Below are 22,748 nucleotides of genomic sequence, written 5' to 3'. Positions count from 1 at the left end.
ACTGGATCCTCTGTCTCTGATGACCACCGGGACTGAGGTTGTTCAGTCCACCTGTCCACTGGTTGTGTTCTATGTAGTGGTGGAGTCTCTGTCCCTTGCGGTTGGGTCCTGGTTCTGACTCGGAAAGGAAAAGCAATGGCTCCTGATCCAGCGTCCTGATCTGGGGTCAGGGTTTGTGACCAGACACTTCATAGGTCCAGTCTCTCCCACCAGCAACAACGGACTGCAGACTGTATACACAAATGGGCATTCCAATGTAAAAAGACCCATGAGCACTGACGTGACATTCATAAGAGCATGTCAAATGAATGCTGAGAGTATATCTTTTTTAAATTAAAGCATATATGCATTTTTCAAAAAATGTCCATCGTTAAAAAATGTCAATGGGCAGAGGCTTTGATTTCTGGTCAAACAGATGGATAGAGGGTTTTAGACAATATCTACCAGAAAAAAAGTCTTCAGGTTTTAGAAATACATCAAACCACAATCATGCTGAAGTAAAGACCCCTGCTAACTAACTTCAACACTTATATTTTGTTTTGGATAACTTTTTCTGTACGTTTAAGAAACATTGCCTTGTAATTCCGTTTGCAAAACCCCACATATCTTTGGATATTTTCTCATTTCTTTCCCTCATGAGAAGGAAGGATAATGAAAGTTCACAGAAGTTACAAGTAAACCTACCATTAGTTAGTGTTTTTACTGATATCAAGTTTATGAATTACATGATTTAGACTTGTAATTGTGTTTCAAAAATGGTAATGGTTTAACTGCAATTAAATTGGCTACAATTGGAAATTACAGTAGTCACACACTACAGTTAGGTCTCTTGCTACTGTTCTTCCATCCACTGGCATACTGTTTATTCTTTCTGTCATCTGGTGGTCAAAGCAAGACTGTGAAAACAGTCTGGACCAACCCACCCTCTCCTCTCCTGTCTCCTACTACATACCCTCTTTCCATTTACTGTTACAAGCATCCTCACCCAGTGAGCACCAAGCGAAACCGGATGTCCGTGGATGTGGAAAACTAGTTGAAATTTGGTCAGTCCGCCCTTCTGAAATTGTTACCAAACAGTTGTGTTTCTGTGGAAATTGTTCAAATTAGTCCTTATGCATAGAGTTGTGTGTTTGTTCAACTTTGAAATCAGTGTTTTTTGTTTTGTAACATCTTGAAGTGGAATTGCCCAAATTGAACAGAAATACATAAAGGTTTATATAAGAAACATGACATTATAAAATGTTCACCAGTCAAGCCCATCTCTAACACTGATTCAAGTACCCAACAATATTGGAGTTTATTAAAAAAATGTCCATATGTTTTGGTTCGACTGAGATAAGGGAAACTCAGTCCCTGTAATGATACAAAAATAACCAAGTCAGCACAGAGTCAATTTTGTATTTAATTTCAACAACACTCACAACTTTGAAGTACATTTATTGCACAAAACGATACGTGACAAGTAGAATAACTGTTCTCACTATGCTAACACTTCACCCTCGCTTTGATGAAATTAATTTTAGAATACTTTGGATAAAATTCAACATTACACACATCTTTACTTTATATCAAGTAAACATGAATTAAGGCACTATCCTCATGTCACTATAAACACCAGCATCAACTTAAAAAGGGACATACTTATCACTCTTAATCAGTGAAGCATTTTATCACACCAACCATCACCATATCTACTCTGCCTCATACTAATTCTTTCCCCAGTTCACTTCATCCAGTTGAAGTTCCCTATACATCCAAAACCAACTAAATTGACGACAAACAAATTAACTAGTTCTACATTACATGAGCCGTGTGCATTTTCTGCTGGTGTATCCTCAGGTAGCTTCTCTCTGAGAACCTCTTCCCACAATGCGTACAGGCGAATGGCCTCTCTCCCGTGTGGATCTTCAGGTGCATCTTCAGCTGGTGCTGGTGGGAGAACCTCTTCTCACACTGGGGACAATTGTAGGGTTTCTCCCCTGTGTGGACCCTCTGGTGCCTCTTCAGGCTGGACGAGTGGGAGAAATTGGCCCGGCATAGGTGGCAGCCGAATGGTTTCTCCCCCGTGTGCATCCTCTGGTGGATCTCCACCTGTTTAGGGAAACTGAAGGCTTTCCCACAGAACGAACACGGGAATCGCTTCTCTTTGGCGCTGCCACCTTTACTGATTCCATCTCTACTACTCTCATTTGTCAATGGGCTTGTGTAGCCATTTAGTGTCGAGGCACTGGCATTGTCTGAGTTCTGGTTTAACATTAGGAGAGTGTGAGGAGCATGAAGGCCAGGGAGTGTCTGTGTTGTCGCAGGGTCCATGTTCCAGTTGATAGATCCTATAGACGGCAGGCTGAAGGCAGCACCTGTTAGGGGGTTAACCTGAGGCGCCACCAATGTCTCTGAATCACGACTATAGGAGCAGGATGGAGCATCGCTAGAGTCTGTGTCTGTTCTCACCTGCCGCATACGGACACCTCCCTGTCCCCGCAGACCAAGTCTACGCCTCACCCTTGTCTCAATCAGTCTGTTGTCATGGAGACTAGGTTCAGTTGTTTTGTGTTCAACTCTCTGTTTCTGGTTAACAGTGTTGTTCCCCAGACCAGAGTTGAGGATGCTGTCCCATCCACTGACCACTATGTCATCTCTGGTCCTGGCCTGCTCAGTGATGTCATCCCCCGGGCCCTTGGCTGCACCCGTCTGGGTCTGGGAATCCAAGATGGCCGCCCAGTCTCCTCTGTTATCCTCCAGCCAATCACCTGCAGGAAGGGGTTACAAAATAGACTTCTAAACATGGCAAAGAAAACTCTACATATGGAGAAGGAAAAAAAGTAAATTACCTGGTCAAGTTCATACATTGTAATGTGTGTTTTTTAAAAACTATTTTCTACATTGTAGAATAATAGTGAAGACTTCACAACTATGAAATATGGAATCATGTAGTAAACAAAAAAGTGTTTAACAAATCAAAATATATTTCAATAGCCACCCTTTGCCTTAATGACAGCATTGCACACTCTTGGCAGTCCCTCAACCAGCTTCACTTGGAATGCTTTTCCAACAGTCTTGAAGGAGTTCCCACATATGCTGAGCACTTGTTGGCTGCTTTTCCTTCACTCTGCGGTACAACTCATCCCAAACCATCTCAATTGGGTTGAGGTGGGTGATTGTGGAGGTCAGGTCATCTGATGCAGCACTCAATCACTCTCCATCTTGGTCAAATAACCCTTATACAGCCTGGAGATGTGTTTTGGGTCATTGTCCTGTTGTAAAACAAATGATAGTCCCACTAAGCGCAAACCAGATGGGATGGCGTATTGCTGCAGAATGCTTTGGTACCCATGCTGGTTAAGTGTGCCTTGAATTCTAAATAAATCAGTGTCACCAGCAAAGCACCATCACACCTCCTCCTCCATGCTGAGAACCACACATGCTGAGATCATGCGTTCACCTACTCTGCGTTCCACAGAAAGATACAGCGGTTGGAACTAAAAATCAAACATTTTGACTCATCAGACCAAAGCAAAGATTTCCACCGGTCTAATGTCCATTGCTCGTGTTCCTTGGCCCAAGCAAGTCTTTTCTTCTTATTGGTGTCCTTTAGTAGAGGTTTCTATACAGCATTTCGACAATGAAGGCCTGATTCACGCAGTCTCCTCTGAACAGTTGATGTTGAGATGTGTCTGTTACTTGAACTCTGAAGCATTTATTTGGGCTGCAATTTCTGAGGCTGATAACTCTAATGAACTTATCCTCTGCTGCAGAGGAGACTCTGGTTCTTCTATTCCTGTGGCGGTCCTCATGAAAGCCAGTTTCATCATAGCTCAATGGTTTTTGCGACTGCACTTGAAGAAACTTTAAAAGTTCTTGAAATGTTTTGCATTGACTGACCTTTGTCTTAAAGTAATGATGGACTGTCGTTTCTCTTTGCTTATTTGAGCTGTTCGTGCCATAATATGGACTTGGTCTTTAACCAAATAGGGCTATCTGCTGTATACCCCCCTACCTTGTCACAACACAACTGATTGGCTCAAACGCATTAAGGAAAGAAATTCCACAAATTAACTTTTAACAAGGCACACCTGTTAATTGAAATGCATTCCAGGTGACTACCTCATGAAGCTGGTTGAGAGAATTCCAAGAGTGTGCAAAGCGGTCATCAAGGCAAAGGGTAGCTATTTGAATAATCTCAAATCTAAAATATATTTTGATTTGTTTAACACTTTTTTGGTTTTACTACATGATTCCATAGGTGTTATTTCATAGTTTTGATGTCTTCACTATTATTCTACAATGTAGAAAATAGTAAAAATAAAGAAAAACCCTGGAATTTTTATTTTACCAGGCAAGTCAGTTAAGAACAAATTCTTATTTTCAATGACCGCCTAGGAACAGTGGGTTAACTGCCTGTTCAGGGGCAGAACAACAGATTTGTACCTTGTCAGCTCGGGGGTTTGAACTTGCAACCTTCCGGTTACTAGTTCAACTCTCTAACCACTAGGCTACCCTGCCGCCAAATGAGTAACTGTTTAAAAACTTTTCACCGGTAGTGTACATTTGATTAATTTCATCTTATGGAATGAATTTTATTAAAAAAGAAAGAATAAGGGTCATCACACAGTAATTAAAAAAAATGCATCTCATTGATCTTTTAGATAGAAATTATTCACCAATATTAAAGTGCCCTTTAATATAGAGCACAAAAAAATCAGATTTGCTTATATGAATAAATACATTTATTGCCTGTGTCAAAATTCAGCATTTTGACATTTTTGTACATTTTAACCCACATTTCTATAAGTTTTCACCCTCATTAAGCCCTAGTTATTGTTATTTGTTTCATGTGATTTTTACCTTAATTTTAACGTAAATAAATATTATTTTCAAAAGACATTGAATATCTCGTCGTGAAATCATAGTGTAAAATCAGGTGAGCTGGATATTCTCTTTATACTCTGAGCGGGTCGAGCATAACATGTAAACCCTGTTACCTATTGTTATGGGATTTTTATGAATAATGACTAAATGATGTATACATTTAACGTAGAACTGTAACTAATTGAATTCTATCCTGTCTGATGAAGAATGTTTGTACATAGCCAAAGAATAAGTGTTAACAGACAACTTGTGGACAGACAACGTGTGACCACAGTGAAACTAACAACAGGAAAAATGTCTCGTCCCCATCCAGGGAGGGGAGAACCCGTTGGGCTTGCAGTAGATTGTGTAACATGTGGAAGCATATGATAAGCAATATGTATGTGTTGGAATGGAATTGAAAAGCAGCTTTGTCATTGTCAGAGAGGAGGAGGGACATTTATAACGCTATATGTGATATATAAACGAATGTACATGGGATTATGACCAGAGCTCTCGAGAATAAACGTAACTGACTATTGTGGACTGGTCTCTATCTGTTTCATTTCAACCAGAACCTTACAACTTCTGGGTCACAGACCGAGAATTCTAATTGAAGTTCAGCTTATGAACCATGAGAATGTATATTTCTCCTAACACCTATAGATAGACAAAAAACATTTCTAGACTGTTTTTTTTTTTTAAAAGCTTGCATTTAATTTCCCCTTCCTGCTGTACACAACAAGCGTCCATTACCCTAGGTTGAAGAACCACATCGGGGAGAAATGAGAATTTGGATCAGGAAAGTTTCCTCTCAAGACCTCTACAAGCCATAAAGCTGAATAAAATTATACTTTACCGGTTGTCTGTGTGGTTGGTCCTTTTGCAGGTAGGAATGTATATTATTTCTATTTCCGTTTTTTATTTTCAACACTGATGCAATTTGCAGGTGACAAACACTTGCACAATGTGCCAGAGCCTAACCTAACGGCAAACACTACCAGCTGATTGCGATAAAACGTCCTTCGTTCGACTACATTCGGCTATTGTCTACATATTGTGCATCACGTGCAATGTGTTAACTGATTGAAAATACAAGCGACAGAACCTGCCGGCACCACAAAAAGTTGGGTAAACAACACTTCCTTTTGGATACCTTATCTCCACCTCCTACTCCCAAAAGGACCAGCAGCATGAACAACCGGTAAAGTAAGTGTAAATATAATTTGATTCAACATTCTGCCTTGTAGAGACTATTTCTTTAAGACTTATATCCATGGAGTAACCATGGTAACTGTCTGAATTTAGGCAACCATTCCCTGTCAGGGGATTCATGGCTGATTTAAGATGAATTTATCAACCCTGTTACTTTATTTGGCACTTAATAGCCTTTTTTATTTTATTTAACCCTTGTCTTAATTGCAGAGAAAATCCCCTAAATTATATTTTTTCAACTTGAAATTGTATTACTTTTCCTAGAGTGACCCCAACATTAGAAAAAGTGAAAAATTGCCTTTGTTCATATTTCCATGAAAGCTGTACACCACTAGGGTACAAAGATTGTCTTAGGATAATTTTTGACCTGGCAAGTTATAAAACCATTTACACACCAGAAAAATCACAAAGACACACACAATGAGAAATTGAGATTATGTGTGCTACTTATTGAACTCAGCCAGCAGCTCCTGAAGAGGAAGATCACCATGGTTGGCACAGTTAGAAAGAACAAGCCTGAGCTCCACCCCTGCAATCCTCACAACAAGGGGGAGAGAGGCCTTCTCGTCAAAGTTTGCCTTCACCCCCATCACCACTCTAGTTTCTTATCTCCCAAAGAGGAACAAGAATGTGGTCCTCCTGAGCACACTGCACAAAACAGCTGAGATCAGTAATCGTGAGGACAGGAACCAGCCATCATACTGGACTACAACCACCACAAAGGAGGCGTGGACAACCTGGACAAGGTGATAGAACTTAAAGCTGCAGGAGGATGACTGCCCGCTGACTCCTGGTCATCTTCCATAATATCATTGATGTGTCCTCATACAATGCCTTCGTGATATGGAGCAAGATCAACCCTATCTGGATGTCTAATAAGCAGAACAAGAGGAGGGAGCAGCTGGAAAAGGCACTTGTAACCCCACACATTCAAAGAAGGGAGCGCGTCCCCACACACCAGCCTCTGCTGCGCTTGTGAAAGCTGTTCAGGGGGCTGAATCTTGTCCTGATCCACCTGAGGCTGCAGCTGGGGCAGGCAAGAGGAGGAGATGCCAATTCTGCCACCCAAAGAAGGACTGTAAAACAAATACTATGTGCTGCACATGTGAGAAATACATCTGCAAAGTCCATGCACACACACTTGCATACTGTCCTACATGTGATAATTAGAGTTGATTGATTTATGTTCTTCACGTTTTTGTATCTATTATCTTATTTTATTCTTATTTATTTTTGTTGTTTATACACCTTGTGGGTGGGGGAAATAGTTAAAAAATGGGAGAAGACTAGTATTTTGTAGTTTAATTCCTCATTGTACAGTATATAAGAATATATCACTATGTTGCCAAAAAGGTTCAAGACGTATTGTTTCCCTTCAATAAAATGCATTCAAAACTACTTTCTGCTACTTTCTTAGGCTATACAAGTGCTATCTCTTGTATGCATGTTTACACCTATGCAGTAACTTTAGCAATAATAATAATAAACCTTTACTTTAGTAAAGAAAACATGTATGACAGGTGTGTTGTAATAAAAACGAGTGGTGTCCACTGATTAAATGCAGTCTTTCTGCATTGTCAACAGGGATGACTCAGATATTCACAAAGTTTGTGATGAATGACAGGTTGTTTCTTCAGGCAAAATAGATTTGGGGTTTAAAATTCAATTAAGCAGCTTTATTTTAGGGGTTTAGTGAAGGCGGGTCATTTTTTACCCTTAGGACAAGGGGAGTATACAGAATGTTAAGACTACACAAGGGTTAACCTCTTGAGATCGGGACAAAGTGTTGTTTATTTAATTGAATATGTGCTCATTATTTTTTACACCAAGTTACCCTACTCAAAAGCCACCTAATTGGTGGAACGACCTAATAGCCAGAAGCATCACTATTCCCATTGAAGAGCTATTAAGAGGCAGTTAACCCACTGTTCCTAGGTCGTCATTGAAAATTGTTCTTAACTGACTTGCCTAGTTAAATAAAGGTAAAATAAAAAAATTAAATACAAATATGTATTTCTCCCTTACCTTGCTCCCCCATCTTTAGTCCACTCAGCAGGTCAGTGCTCTCTGGTCCATCTTCTGTTGTCTCCTCTTTGACCAGCATCAGATCAGGCTTCCCATCCTCCATGTCTACTGACTGTAAGAGGTACAGAAAAACATTGTGTTGGATCAAGAAATCTGATATGAGCATCTTCTGATTGGGAAATGAGGGACTGCTATGAGTACTATGCAAAAATGTTAGTTGATTTGATTACTTGACGGTCTTTAATGATTTGATCATTCAAAAGACATGGTCCCACACTTAAGACAAAAAGTGCAGATCTAGGATCTGTACATATAATCTTATTCATTATGACCCAAAAGGCAAAACTGATGCAGATTAGCACTCACACTGAGAAGCTTTGTGGATTCAGGCCCTGACCTAATACCATTCAGACTCTAGTTTACATTGGGCTCACCTCAGTGAGACTGTAAGTGGTCCTGTGCTGCTCAGCTGATTCCTCTGTGGGTTCAGGAGAAGGTGTAGTCTGGTTGTCCTCCATGATCATGGTTCCCTCAGGGTTCCCCAGACTCTCCTCACACCCCTCCTCCTTCACCAGCACCATCTCTGGACCCTCTTCCTGGAAGAGACAGGTGATACTCTCAGGTTACATACACACAGGACATTTCTGGAAGCATTTTCATTTATGTGACATTTGAGAAATGTACCAGACCCATATGCATTGGGTGCGTAACCTGATTAGGCCGGTCCACCCACAGTGCTCAGAATGACAGTAATCACATTTAGACTATGGTAATTCATCTCAATAGAACATCCTTCTTACCGAATTCCGATGCGCACTTTGAAGATGTTAGAATAACTGTCCACATGTACTTTTCTTTCAGCCAACAAGATGAGTAACCAACAGCAGAATCACTAGCCTATGTCAAGACTACACCCCACAGTAGAAAAGTGTACCTGTTCTATTGGTCAGCTTGTCATTCTGTGCGAGTAAGAAATAGCCTATTCCAAACAGACTTGTGGGACGAAAGATCCCAAATTCATACCTCCAGTAGGCCTAGGCTACGTAAGAAAAACATTCAATCGCAATGAGGCTGATACAACAGATCAGAACGTTTACCTTAAAATGTTGATAAACTATTATTTCTTCACATTATAAGCACAGCAATGTACACAAGGCAGTGTGCAAATTGTCGTTCCATAATGCAATTAGCGGGACAACACAAGTCATCAAAAGTGCACCGCACATGAGTGCGTTACAACAGTTTTGAAGTCACTATTAAAAAGAGCTACTGTTTTAAATTCTCAACTGGTAATTGAAGCGAGCTTCCCATTCAGCGCATCACACACCACTTGCAATGTGAGCTGGAGGCATTATGCTGTTTGAAACATTAACGTTTTACTTCATATTATGAGGCAAGCTTTAGGTGTATTTAGTAAGAGTATATTGGTTATAAAGTGCTGTTGGGTTTATGCAGAATAGGGTGAGATCAGATGTGATGTATACTGAAGAGAGTCTCAATGAGTGTTAGAATGAAAAGTCCCATTTTGTGTTTATTAAACAAACAAGTGTTAAATACACCATATGAAAACCACACATACACGTCTAACAAAAAATCTGCATGAACTTGACGAATTGCATTAATTTTCTTTTGAATGGAAGTAATGAAATAGGCATTCGTGACCACCATATAGCTTACAAAGTACAAACACAATACGGTAACAGATTTTTAGGCTAAAATATCACACAATGTCTAGATGCAATATTCTACCCAGGAATATTCAACACTGAAATCTGTTACTCTCGGTATTCCAAATGCATCTGTGGATCTTTTATGCTGACAACAATGACAATTAATCTGTCTTTAATGCAGGATTTGATCTACATGTCAGAAGACCTTTCTCCCGTGTGGACCTTCAGGTGCATCTTCAGGTTACCAGCCTGGGCGAAGCGCATATGACACTGGGTACAGCTGTAGGGTTTTTCCCCCGTGTGGACCCTTTGGTGCCTCTTCAGGGTGCAAGCCTGGGCGAAGCGCATGTGACACTGGGTACAGCTGAAGGGTTTCTCCCCCGTGTGGACCCTCTGGTGAATCTCCACCTTCTGGGGGCAACTGAAGCCTTTGTTACAGAACATGCAGAGGAACCGTTTCTCTTTACTATTGCCCGATGTGGTGCCGCCTCCCTGAGCCTGAGCTCTAGCCCTTTTGTTTGAGTTCAATGCCTGATCAAAAAGGACGCGACCGTGTGAATCGGAAGGTGCCATCGACGTGGACACTGGGTCGCAATCCCTGAAAGTGAGTAAAGGGGAGTGGGTCACGACATTTAGATTTTTTTCTATGCTTTCACTATAGTCTAAGAAGTCACTGGTGTTGCCTTGCGAGTGTCCTTCTCTTAAATGAGTCTCGTCTGCATTCCATGTCAGAGGTGCATCACCCTCCACTTTTACAGTCACCTCATCTATGACTATAACCTCCCCTTTCTTATCTAGGGACCCTTCAGAGTAGACACTACCACTGTACCGGTCCATTTCCCCTCTCATTGGATTAGTCTGTGTATCTAAGCCCACAGGCATGTCACCAGGTATCATCTCTGTCGCTGTAGCATATGAACAGGACGGATCATTGCCAGCCTGTAACGCATCACCTGTGTCCTGATGGGATAGAACCGTCCTTGGGCTACCATAAAGTAAATACTCTGAGCGGAGAGCAGGAGGACAGCCCAGTTGCCTGAGCCCCATTAAAGTCTCGGTGTCTGTCTCTGACTTGAGGCCGGCGTTCAGCGTTCCACTGACCTCCGTGATGCTGCATCGGTTCCTGGGCTGCGCTGGGGCAGTGGTGGTGTCCTCCATGGCTACAGGGGGCGCCACTCCAGCCGCTGCTCCAGTCTGGATGTCTCTGCTGTGCCGCGGGTCCTCCTCTCCTTCAGACCTCTCCAGCTTGACCCCAGGACCTGCAGCATCTGCATCCTGACACAAGAAGTATGTGTTTTTTAATGGGCTTCACGCTTATATCATCAAATTCATGAGAACGTGGTCATAAGATGGTGTCTTCATAAAGTACAGTGGGGCAAAAAAGTATTTAGCCAGCCAAAAATGTTGCAAGTTCTCCCACTTAAAAAGATGAGAGGCCTGTAATTTTCATCATAGGTACACTTCAACTATGACAGACAAAATGAGAAGAAAAAAATCCAGAAAATCACATTGTAGGATTTTTTATGAATTTATTTGCAAATTATGGTGGAAAATAAGTATTTGGTCACCTACAAACAAGCAAGATTTCTGGCTCTCACAGACCTGTAACTTCTTCTTTAAGAGGCTCCTCTGTCCTCCACTCGTTACCTGTATTAATGGCACCTGTTTGAACTTGTTATCAGTATAAAAGACACCTATCCACAACCTCAAACAGTCACACTCCAAACTCCACTATGGCCAAGACCAAAGAGCTGTCAAAGGACACCAGAAACAAAATTGTAGACCTGCACCAGGCTGGGAAGACTGAATATGCAATAGGTAAGCAGCTTGGTTTGAAGAAATCAACTGTGGGAGCAATTATTAGGAAATGGAAGACATACAAGACCACTGATAATCTCCCTCAATCTGGGGCTCCACGCAAGATCTCACCCCGTGGGGTCAAAATGATCACAAGAACGGTGAGCAAAAATCCCAGAACCACACGGGGGGACCTAGTGAATGACCTGCAGAGAGCTGGGACCAAGTAACAAAGCCTACCATCAGTAACACACTACGCCGCCAGGGACTCAAATCCTGCAGTGCCAGACGTGTCCCCCTGCTTAAGCCAGTACATGTCCAGGCCCGTCTGAAGTTTGCTAGAGAGCATTTGGATGATCCAGAAGAAGATTGGGAGAATGTCATTGGGTCAGATGAAACCAAAATATAACTTTTTGGTAAAAACTCAACTCGTCGTGTTTGGAGGACAAAGAATGCTGAGTTGCATCCAAAGAACACCATACCTACTGTGAAGCATGGGGGTGGAAACACCATGCTTGGGGCTGTTTTTCTGCAAAGGGACCAGGACGACTGATCCGTGTAAAGGAAAGAATGAATGGGGCCATGTATCGTGAGATTGAGTGAAAACCTCCTTCAATCAACAAGGGCATTGAATATGAAACGTGGCTGGGTCTTTCAGCATGACAATGATCCCAAACACACCGCCCGGGCAACGAAGGAGTGAGTGGCTTCGTAAGAAGCATTTCAAGGTCCTGGAGTGGCCTAGCCAGTCTCCAGATCTCAATCCCAAAGAAAATCTTTGGAGGGAGTTGAAAGTCCGTGTTGCCCAGCAACAGCCCCAAAACATCACTGCTCTAGAGGAGATCTGCATGGAGGAATGGGCCAAAATACCAGCAACAGTGTGTGAAAACCTTGTGAAGACTTACAGAAAACGTTTGACCCCTGTCATTGCCAACAAAGGGTATATAACAAAGTATTGAGATAAACTTTTGTTATTGACCAAATGCTTATTTTCCACCATAATTTGCAAATTAATTCATTACAAATCCTACAATGGGATTTTCTGGATTTTTTTTCTGATTTTGTCTGTCATAGTTTAAGTGTACCTATGATGAAAATTACAGGCCTCTCTCATCTTTTTAAGTGGGAGAACTTGCACAATTGGTGGCTGACTAAATACTTTTTTGCCACACTGTATGTATACCTCTTGACTTATTCCACATGTTGTTGTTACAGCCTGAATTCAAATGTATTAAATTGATTGTTTTTCCTCACCCATCTATACACAATACAACATGTTGACAAAGTGAAAACATATTTTTTAGAAATGTTCAAATTTATTTAAATACAGAAATATCTCATTTGCATAGGTATTCACACCCATGAGTCAAAACATGTTAGAATCACCTTTGGCAGTGGTTACAGCTGTGAGTCTTTCTAGGTAAGTCTAAGAGCCTTGCACAGCTCGATTGTACTGTATAATATTTGCACATTATTATTTTTTAAATTCTTCAAGCTGTCAAGTTGGTTGTTGATCATTGTTAGACAGCCATTTTCAAGTCTTGCCATAGATTTTCAAGATGATTTAAGTCAAAACTCTAACTAGGCCACTCAGGAACATTCAATGTAATCTTGCTAAGCAACTCCAATGTATATTCGGCCTTGTGTTTTAAGTTATTGTCCTGCTGAAAGCTGAATTTGTCTCCCATTGTTTGTTGGAAAGCAGACTGAACCAGGTTTTCCACTAGGATTTTGCCTGTGATTAGCTCTATACCGCTACTTTTTATCCTAAAAAAACTCCCTAGTCCTTGCCGATGACAAGCATACCCATATCATGATGCAGCCACCACCATGCTTGAAAATATGAAGAACGACACTCAGTGATGTGTAGTGTTTGCCCCAAACATAACGCTTTGTATTCAGGACATAAAGTTAATTTCTTTGCAGAAATACAGTGCCTTCGGAAAGTATATAGACACCTTGACATTTTCCACTACAGCTTGTAGCGTCATACCCAAGAAGACTCAAGGCTGTAATCACTGCCAAAGGTGCTTCAAAGTACTGAGTAAAGGGTCTCAATACTTAAGTAAATGTGATCAGTTTAAAAAATATACATAAATTAGCAAAAATGGCTAAAATCCTGTTTCTGCTTTGTAATTATGGGGTATTGTGTGTAGATTGATGGGGTGGACAATTTAATCAATTTTTGAATAAAGCTGTAACCTAACAGTATGTGGAAAAAGTCAAGAGGTCTAAATACTTTCCGAAGGCACTGTGCGTTAGTGCCTTACTGCAAACAGGATGCATGTTTTGTTATATTTGTATTCTGTACAGGCTTCCTTCTTTTAACTCTGTCATTTACATTAGTGTTGTTGATTCATCCCCAGATTTCTCCTTTCACACCCATTAAACTCTGAACTCTTTTAAAAATCACAATTGGCCTGATGGTGAAATCCCTGACCAGTTTCCTTCCTCTCGGGCAACAGAGTTAAGAAGGTTGTCTGTATCTTTGCAGTGACTGGGTGTATTGATACACCATCTAAAGCCTAATTAATTACATCACCATGCTCAAAGGTGCCCTTCTTTGCTAGGCATGGAAAAACCTCCCTGGTCTTTGTGGTTGAATATGTGCTTGATAATCACTGCTCGATTGAGGGACCTTAAAGATCATTTTGTGTGTGGGAAACAGAAATGGGCTAGTTATTCAAAAACCATGTTAACCTCTATTATTGAACACGGAATATGTCCACACAACTTGTTAAGCACATTTGTACTCCTGAACTTATTTAGGCTTGCCATAACAAAAACTTTACTCAATACATTTCAGCTTTTAATTTTGTATTAATTACTAAAATATTCTACAAACAAAATTCCACTTTGACATTATGGGGTATTGAGTAGAGATCAAAATCTAAATGTAATACATTTTCAATTCAGGCTGTAAGTAGTAAGACACATCGGCGAAAGTTATTAAAGTCTCATTTGAACTACAACTCAGCAGCCTTGTTAGCGTGCCTGCTCAAGTTGAGGACTCACAGGACGATAAAACCTTTAAATTACAGTCCATTTGATGTGCTTTATATTAGATTACGCTGGAGCAATTTTACTGAACATTGCCAGCCAGTACTTTAAGAAAATGATAAACATTCAATTTTTCGGCTTTGTGCTTCTTCTTGGTCGTCAAATACGTTGAAAACCGGCATAGGGTAAGTAAATTACCTCAGATACACATACATTTGATATATATATATATATATCAATGTAAATTTTAAGCAAATTCGTAACCTACAAAACGAGGGACCATGGATAACAATGTTGAAGGGAAGTCTTTCAAGCTCCCCTAAGACAGATATCTGAAGTGAATAGCTGAGGGGAGCCTTTCTGAAACAAACGGGCCACATTTGATTTACAAAACGACTGTAATTTTTAATGCAACACTATCACACTAACCTCTATCATGATAACGTGCTGGGTTGAGGTTCCACTCCCCTCATCAACAGTGATTGGTTGGTCATCTCGCCATGCATTGGGTCCCACTGGCTTCACAAAATGTATTTGGCCTCCAGTGAGATGTCCGTCACCTGAAAGAGTGATTGAGGAGATGAGGTGGTTTGATTAGCGACTGTCTATGCTCAACAGTATATTCCCACTATTGACAGTTGACACTGTCTAGAATTGGCAAGAATATAAGGTATCACTTCTCATAACTGCTTTATATTATATTTATTGATTGATGTATTATATTCCATGCATCACATTGTTTTCATTGAGTAAATAGGAAATACAGTAAATCAAGACCTGGTCATGACCAAGACCGAATTCTGGGTAACACATCTGGACACAGAGGGGATCGGGCACTGAGCTACTGTATATATGAACAGCAACAGGCCGCACAGCCTCCGCCTTCTGCAAAAAGTACCTTTTGCCATTCCTCTGTATTGGTCGAGGATCTTGCCACTACTGGGACGACTGGCGAGGACGCGCTCTCGCATTGTCCTGTCGGCGCGCTCCCGTGCCACCTTCAGTTCCTGTAGCTGTAATTTCCTGCGCAATGCCCTGTTCTGTTTCTGGCTTTCAGAAATTTCCAAACGAAACACTGCATAGTCGTCATCTACGAGTTTACAGATCTCTGCCACGGCTGCATTCGCTAGCACCTCCATGATGGAGGCTATTTGCGTGTGAAAAACCATACAGTTAGCCATTGTTAGCAGCTAGCGTTACCTATAACGTCTATCAACCAAGTCCTGTCTCCAACGCGAATTAAAGACTACATGGCGTAAGTATGTGATGCTGTGTAGTTAAAATAATAATATTTTGTGTTCCATGGCGTTAATAAACGTCTAAATGACAACAATAAAAACGCTAACGTGGAAATTGTTCTTGGTCACTGTTCACTTCCGTTTACAGTGAAGAGAAATGTTATTGGTTAGCGTCGTAGCGCAAATGGTGTGCCTAAATGAAAAGCGTATGCGCGCTGTTCTTCTTTGATGAGGTTTAACGGCGGTTGGCATCCAAATATGTTGCATTACCGCCACCTACTAAACTGGAGTACAACTCACTTATACTTTAATGAAAAAAAATTATAAATACCCTTTCACCCTTACACTCACCAAAAAATGTAATAAATATAACACCACCCTACTCCCCTATTTAAATAGATTTAGTCCTACCTCATGCCAACAACCGGAAATGACGGGACATCACTTAACACACCCTGGAACTCTTCTGATGTCAAGTCTCGCACACCCAAATACCTCTCTGCAGCTGCCACCAAAACCTCAATTTTCTGCGGCTTACGTTCCATCCCTGCAGTACAGTTGATAAACATTGTTATACATGCTAAAAAAAATCCAATCTTACTGAAACATATATCCTAATTGGCCTAACCCTCTATACTGGTACAGTTCTACTACTCACGCCACTCCTCTCAGGATCCCTCCCCCTTGACCCATCTTCCTCTACTTTCTTCATTGCCTCAGCATAAGACAACTTTTGCACTACTCTAACCCTGGAAACCCCAACCTGAGTCTCTTGCACGGGAGATTTCTGATCTCCAGCCCCAAAGGCATCCCTACAATTCACACACACCACTACTTTTCCCAATGCTGCACATTCCTTTGTCTCATGCCCTTCTGCACACTTCTCACACCTAGGAACCTCCCTCCTACACACTGCTGCCACATGCCCATAAGCTTGACATCTGTAACATCTTAATGTAACATCACTTTGTCTGGCAAAGAATCAACATAAAAATTCAAAAGAACAGACAATGACTCTTCTGCTTCACCACTCTCGCCACCCTGTCTGTGTCGCACCAAACGACAAGCATCACAAACACCGGGAATCTTCCCCTTAAGTTGGTCAACTTTTACATTTACTGCTACCCCGGTGATCACTCCTTTCAATGGTGTCCTTTTCTTGGGAGCGAAACCATTCACATTTCTGCCCCCATTCGTTTAACGGCGAGCGCCTTCTCCCTTTGACCAGCAGTAACACAAACAATTATCACAAGACCACTTCTGGTTACCCTCATCGATTCCACAGCACCCAACTCTGTTTTCACCCACCCTGAAACCACAAATGGATCAGCCAAAAGGCAAGGGTCCACTTTAAAAAAAACTTCACTCCTACTGGCACAGACTCATCTTTATTCTGACCCTCGGTGCAAGCCTCTGGGTCCGAGAACTTCACCACACCTACTACCTCTGATACTTTGACCTCATTCACTTCCATTTCTCCTCCTGTCTTCAGCTCTCTGCTTACACTTTCTACAATTCTTCTTTAACAAACCACCTTTTTTCCGCCATTTTTAACCGACTCAAGCTCACCGACTTCTTCCCTCTCTCTCTTAGACCTCCTCTGCCACTATTTCCCCCTCCATTCCTCCTCCGTATTCCAAGTATACATCTCCTTCTGATAATACTGCACTTCTCCTGACATACATCTTGTTCTTGCTTTCTCTCAAGGGACGCCATTTAACCGGCTGTCACCATCTCCGTACAATCAGCACGAACCCCTCGGGATGTAGCGCACAACATTGCATCCCACTTATAAAGCAGCTGCTTCGTCTTGATGTTATTCTTTATCAAAAGCTACCGCAACGCTTTTCTATTTCAAACAAGCGCGCTCTTCCAACCACCATCCCCTTGTCGATAGCTCACTCTGGACGCGTACTCTCGGCTACGTCACTTCCTTGGTTCCCCGCGCTGTTCTTTGAAATATGGTAGTGTTTATTACATTACACATCAAGGCCCTCACTGGCCAATCAGAACCTGTTCCATGGCTAAATATGTGGTTGCTTCAAGTTGTTTAAGGTCTTTCATATATTGATTTTTTGTTATCAGGGAGAGGCTATATATCTAGCTTATAATTTTTTTTTTAATATATGTTTGGCTGGAATTATGTTGTTTGTAATCCCTTTAGCTTTGCTAACTAGCTTGCTGGCTAGTTACAAAGGTTAGCTGGCTAGTTAACTACAGTAGTTGGCTACTACCATCTAGTTGTTGTGTTATATTAAGCCTGTTTCACTGTTGCAGAATGCATACTGGCATTTGAATTTAGCACAGGAAAAGGGAATCTGGACACAATGTGGACACCGTAGACACATTTTAACGTTTGTGTGGATGCATGACGTTGTTGGAATTCCATGATAGGAACTCCAGGATCAGAATACAAAAGCTGCATGAACTGTCAAGTCTAGACATGGCCTCAGAACTGACTGAAACGAATCCGTTCGTCCCCACTCAACTATTGCTGTGCGACATAGTCCCAGTCGGTATTAGATAGAACAGATGGGCAAGTCCTCGGGGGGCGGAGTGGTGTCACACTTTTACCCCATCCCTAGCAAACATCCCTAAACTAATTGCATTCTAAATGGATTTTTAAACTTTTACTGTGAAAAGTACACAAACGAAAATGTTTTTAAAAAAACATGTTTTGAGCAAAATAGTGTTTTTTAGACAACTGCAAATCCGTGATGTCATCGGCCTCCACCCTTGCTTGAGGAACATTTAGCAGACGCACTTATCCAGAGCGACTTAAAGGAGAAATTAGGGTTAAGGGCCTTGCTCAAGAGCACATTGGCAGACTTTTCACCTAGTCATCTCGGGGATTTGAACCAACAACCCGGTCCAAAGCTCCTAACCGCTAGGCTACCTGCCGCACCTGACAGCCATGTGTAGCTGGCAGCATGTATCTGAGACAAATAATTTGGCCAACAATCTCTCATGGCACCACATGTTCCATGACCATAACATTCTTATTTACATTTTCAGTAATTGCCTGAGAACTTGTCCATGATACCCATTAAAATTCCTTCTCAGAGAGTATTCTTGAGTGACCCCTTCTACATGATCACTGACACCTTCAACTTTGAGTGTAGCTATGAAAACTAGGCATGATTATTCAGCATTTTACAGATAAGAAACTACCGGACATTCACCCCTCTTTAACTTCTTACGGCTAGGGGTTCACGTAGCGGCACCCCTCGACAACATTCCGCTGAAAAGGCAGCATGCGAAATTCCAAAATATATATTTTTAAATATGTAACTTTCATACATTAACAAGTGCAATACACCAAATGAAAGAAACTTCTTGTTAAAAAGGCTTTACAGCGAAAACACAACATAGGATTATGTTAGGTCAGAGCCAAGTCACAAAAACACACACAGCCATTTTTCCAGCCAAAGAAAGGAGTCACAAAAAGCAGAAATATAGATAAAATGAATCACTAACCTTTGATGATCTTCATCAGATGACACTCATAGGACATCATGTTACACAATACATGTATGTTTTGTTCGATAAAGTGCATATTTGTATCCAAAAATCTCAGTTTACATTGGCGCGTTACGTTCATTAATGTTTTACTTCCAAAACATCCAGTGATTTTGCAGAGAGCCACATCAATTTACATAAATACTCATAATAAACATTGATAAAAGATACAAGTGTTATTCAGAGAATTAAAGATATACTTCTCCTGAATGCAACCGCTGTCAGATTTTTTAAAAACTGAAAAAGCAAAACATGCAATAATCTGAGTACGGCGCATGGCAGATATCCGCCATGTTGGAGTCAACAGAAGTCAGAAATAGCATTATAAATATTCACTTACCTTTGATGATCTTCATCAGAATGCACTCCCAGGAATCCCAGTTCCACAATACATTTTTGATTTGTTCGATAAAGTTCATCTTTATGTCCAAATACCGCCTTTTTGTTAGCGTGTTCAATCCAGTAATCCAAATTCATGATGTGTGATCACTAGGAGCAGACGAAAAGTCAAAGTTCCATTACAGTCCGTAGAAACATGTCAAAGGAAGTATAGAATCAATCTTTAGGATGTTAACATAAATCTAAAATAATGTTCCAACCGGAGAATTCCTTTGTCTTCAGAAATGCAATGAACTCAAGCTAACTCTCACGTGAACGCATGTAACGAGCTCATGGCACTCTGCCAGACCACTGACTCAAAGAGCCCTCATTCCCTCCTCCTTCACAGTAGATTTTCGGAGCTCAGCCCCATGCCGGCGGCTGGCAACCCGTTAATGATCCTTCCGCAGGTTCACCTACGGAAACCTTGTTACGACTTTTACTTCCTCTAGATAGTCAAGTTTGATCGTCTTCTCGGCGCTCCGCCAGGGCCGTGACCGACCTCAGCGGGGCCGATCCGAGGACCTCACTAAACCATCCAATCGGTAGTAGCGACGGGCGGTGTGTACAAAGGGCAGGGACTTAATCAACGCGAGCTTATGACCCGCGCTTACTGGGAATTACTGGGACGACTGCACCGCATTGAGGAGAGGATGGGTGGCAAGAAGGTTTGCTGTGTCTGTCAGCGTAGTGTCCAGAGCATGGAGGCGCTACCAGGAGACAGGACAGTACATCAGGAGATGTGGAGGAGGCCGTAGGAGGGCAACAACCCAGCAGCAGGACCGCTTACCTCTGCCTTTGTGCAAGGAGGAGCAGGAGGAGCACTGCCAGATCCCTGCAAAATGACCTCCAGCAGGCCACAAATGTGCATGTGTCTGCTCAAACGGTCAGAAACAGACTCCATGAGGGTGGTATGAGGGCCCGATGTCCACAGGTGGGGGTTGTGCTTACAACCCAACACCGTGCAGGACGTTTGGCATTTGCCAGAGAGCGCCCTGTGCTCTTCACAGATGAAAGCAGGTTCTCACTGAGCACATGTGACAGACGTGACAGAGTCTGGAGACGCCGTGGAGAACGTTCTGCTGCCTGCAACATTCCCCAACAACTACCTAATACACACAAATCTAAAGGGGTGAATGAGAGTATGTACATGTAAGTACACTGCTTTAAAATAACACATCCTAGATCTGAATGAACAAAATATTCTTATTAAATACTTTTTTCTTTACATAGTTGAATGTGCTGACAACAAAATCACACAAAAATTAACAATGGAAATCAAATTTATCAACCCATGGAGGTCTGGATTTGGAGTCACACTCAAAATTAAAGTGGAAAACCACACTACAGGCTGATCCAACTTTGTAATGTCCTTAAAACAAGTCAAAATGAGGCTCAGTAGTGTGTGTGGCCTCCACGTGCCTGTATGACCTCCCTACAACGCCTGGGCATGCTCCTGATGAGGTGGCGGATGGTCTCCTGAGGGATCTCCTCCCAGACCTGGACTAAAGCATCCGCCAACTCCTGGACAGTCTGTGGTGCAACAGTGGATGGAGCGAGACATGATGTCCCAGATGTGCTCAATTGGATTCAGGTTTGGGGAACAGGCGGACCAGTCCATAGCATCCATGCCTTCCTCTTGCAGGAACTGCTGACACACTCCAGCCACATGAGGTCTAGCATTGTCTTGCATTAGGAGGAACCCAGGGCCAGCCGCACCAGCATATGGTCTCACAAGGGGTCTGAGGATCTCATCTCGGTACCTAATGGCAATCAGGCTACCTATGGCGAGCACATGGAGGGCTGTGCGGTCCCCCAAAGAAATGCCACCCCACACCATGACTGACCCACCGCCAAACCGGTCATGCTGGAGGATGTTGCAGGCAGCAGAACGTTCTCCACGGCGTCTCCAGACTCTGTCACATGTGCTTAGTGTGAACCTACTTTCATCTGTGAAGAGCACAGGGCGCCAGTGGCGAATTTGCCAATCTTGGTGTTCTCTGGCAAATGCCAAACGTCCTGCACGGTGTTGGGCTGTAAGTACAACCCCCACCTGTGGACGTTGGGCCCTCATTACCACCCTCATGGAGTCTGTTTCTGACCGTTTGAGCAGACATGCACATTTGTTGCCTGCTGGAGGTCATTTTGCAGGGCTCTGGCAGTGCTCCTCCTTGCACAAAGGCGGAGGTAGCGGTCCTGCTGCTGGGTTGTTGCCCTCCTACGGCCTCCTCCACGTCTCCTGATGTACTGGCCTGTCTCCTGGTAGCGCCTCCATGCTCTGGACACTACGCTGACAGACACAGCAAACCTTCTTGCCACAGCTCGCATTGATGTGCCATCCTGGATGAGCTGCACTACCTGAGCCACTTGTGTGGGTTGTAGACTCCGTCTCATGCTACCACTAGAGTGAAAGCAATGCCAGCATTCAAAAGTGACCAAAACATCAGCCAGGAAGCATAGAAACTGAGAAGTGGTCTGTGGTCACCACCTGCAGAACCACTCCTTTATTGGGGGTGTCTTGCTAATTGCCTATAATTTCCACCTGTTGTCTATTCCATTTACACAACAGCATGTGAAATTTATTGTCAATCAGTGTTGCTTCCTAAGTAGACAGTTTGATTTCACAGAAGTGTGATTGACTTGAAGTTACATTGTGTTGTTTAAGTGTTTTTTTGAGCAGTGTATATGGATGAGCAATGGCCGAGCGGCATTGCCAGTTCTGTCTGGAGACACACACAAAGACAGAAAATAAACACCCACAACTCAAAAGTGAAACCAGGCTACCTAAGTATGATTCTCAATCAGGGACAACGATTGACAGCCGCCTCTGATTGAGAACCATATTGGGCCAAACACAGAAATCCCAAATGATAGAAAAACGAACATAGACATCCCACCCAACTCACGCCCTGACCATACTAAAACAAAGATATAATAACAGAACTAAGGTCAGAACGTGACATGCACCTCTTGCCATTCATCTGTCTTCTGCTAAATGTACCTCTTGCCATTCCTCTGTATCAGTCGATTGTCTTAGAATAAAAAAGATGAGCTGGCG

General features: G+C 42.2%; 1 protein-coding gene across 3 annotated transcripts; it reads right to left on the bottom strand.

Annotated features, from left to right (window-relative positions):
• Positions 1 to 1,384: 1,384 nt before the first annotated feature.
• LOC115145669 (zinc finger protein with KRAB and SCAN domains 8-like) lies at positions 1,385 to 22,129 on the bottom strand. Of its 3 annotated transcripts, none has more exons than XM_065003973.1 (6): positions 22,049 to 22,129; positions 14,985 to 15,115; positions 10,860 to 11,033; positions 8,523 to 8,684; positions 8,089 to 8,200; positions 1,385 to 2,750 (listed from the first exon to the last, which is right to left on the bottom strand). In XM_065003973.1, exons 2-6 carry the CDS (start codon positions 14,991 to 14,993, stop codon positions 1,795 to 1,797), a joined length of 1,413 nt encoding a protein of 470 aa, XP_064860045.1. In that variant the 5' UTR covers positions 14,994 to 15,115; positions 22,049 to 22,129; the 3' UTR covers positions 1,385 to 1,794. The 3 variants fall into 3 exon arrangements, with proteins under 3 accessions (XP_064860045.1, XP_064860044.1, XP_029543055.2); XM_065003972.1 differs by lacking the exon at positions 22,049 to 22,129 and adding an exon at positions 15,454 to 15,984; XM_029687195.2 differs by lacking the exons at positions 10,860 to 11,033; positions 22,049 to 22,129 and adding an exon at positions 15,454 to 15,985.
• Positions 22,130 to 22,748: the final 619 nt, after the last annotated feature.

Source organism: Oncorhynchus nerka, linkage group LG18, assembly GCF_034236695.1.
Source record: "Oncorhynchus nerka isolate Pitt River linkage group LG18, Oner_Uvic_2.0, whole genome shotgun sequence".
In the NCBI taxonomy this organism is placed as follows: domain Eukaryota; kingdom Metazoa; phylum Chordata; class Actinopteri; order Salmoniformes; family Salmonidae; genus Oncorhynchus; species Oncorhynchus nerka.
Note: the sequence above shows the minus strand (reverse complement) of the source record. Positions and strands in the feature narration are given on the sequence as shown.

Coding starts and splice junctions, on each gene's coding strand:
- LOC115145669 (XM_065003972.1), bottom strand. CDS start 15,736: ATGGCTAACTGTATGGTTTTTCACACGCAAATAGCCTCCATCATGGAG. Junction 8,201..8,522: donor CCACTTACAGTCTCACTGAG/GTGAGCCCAATG, acceptor TACCTCTTACAG/TCAGTAGACATGGAGGATGG. Junction 2,751..8,088: donor ACTAAAGATGGGGGAGCAAG/GTAAGGGAGAAA, acceptor CCCTTCCTGCAG/GTGATTGGCTGGAGGATAAC.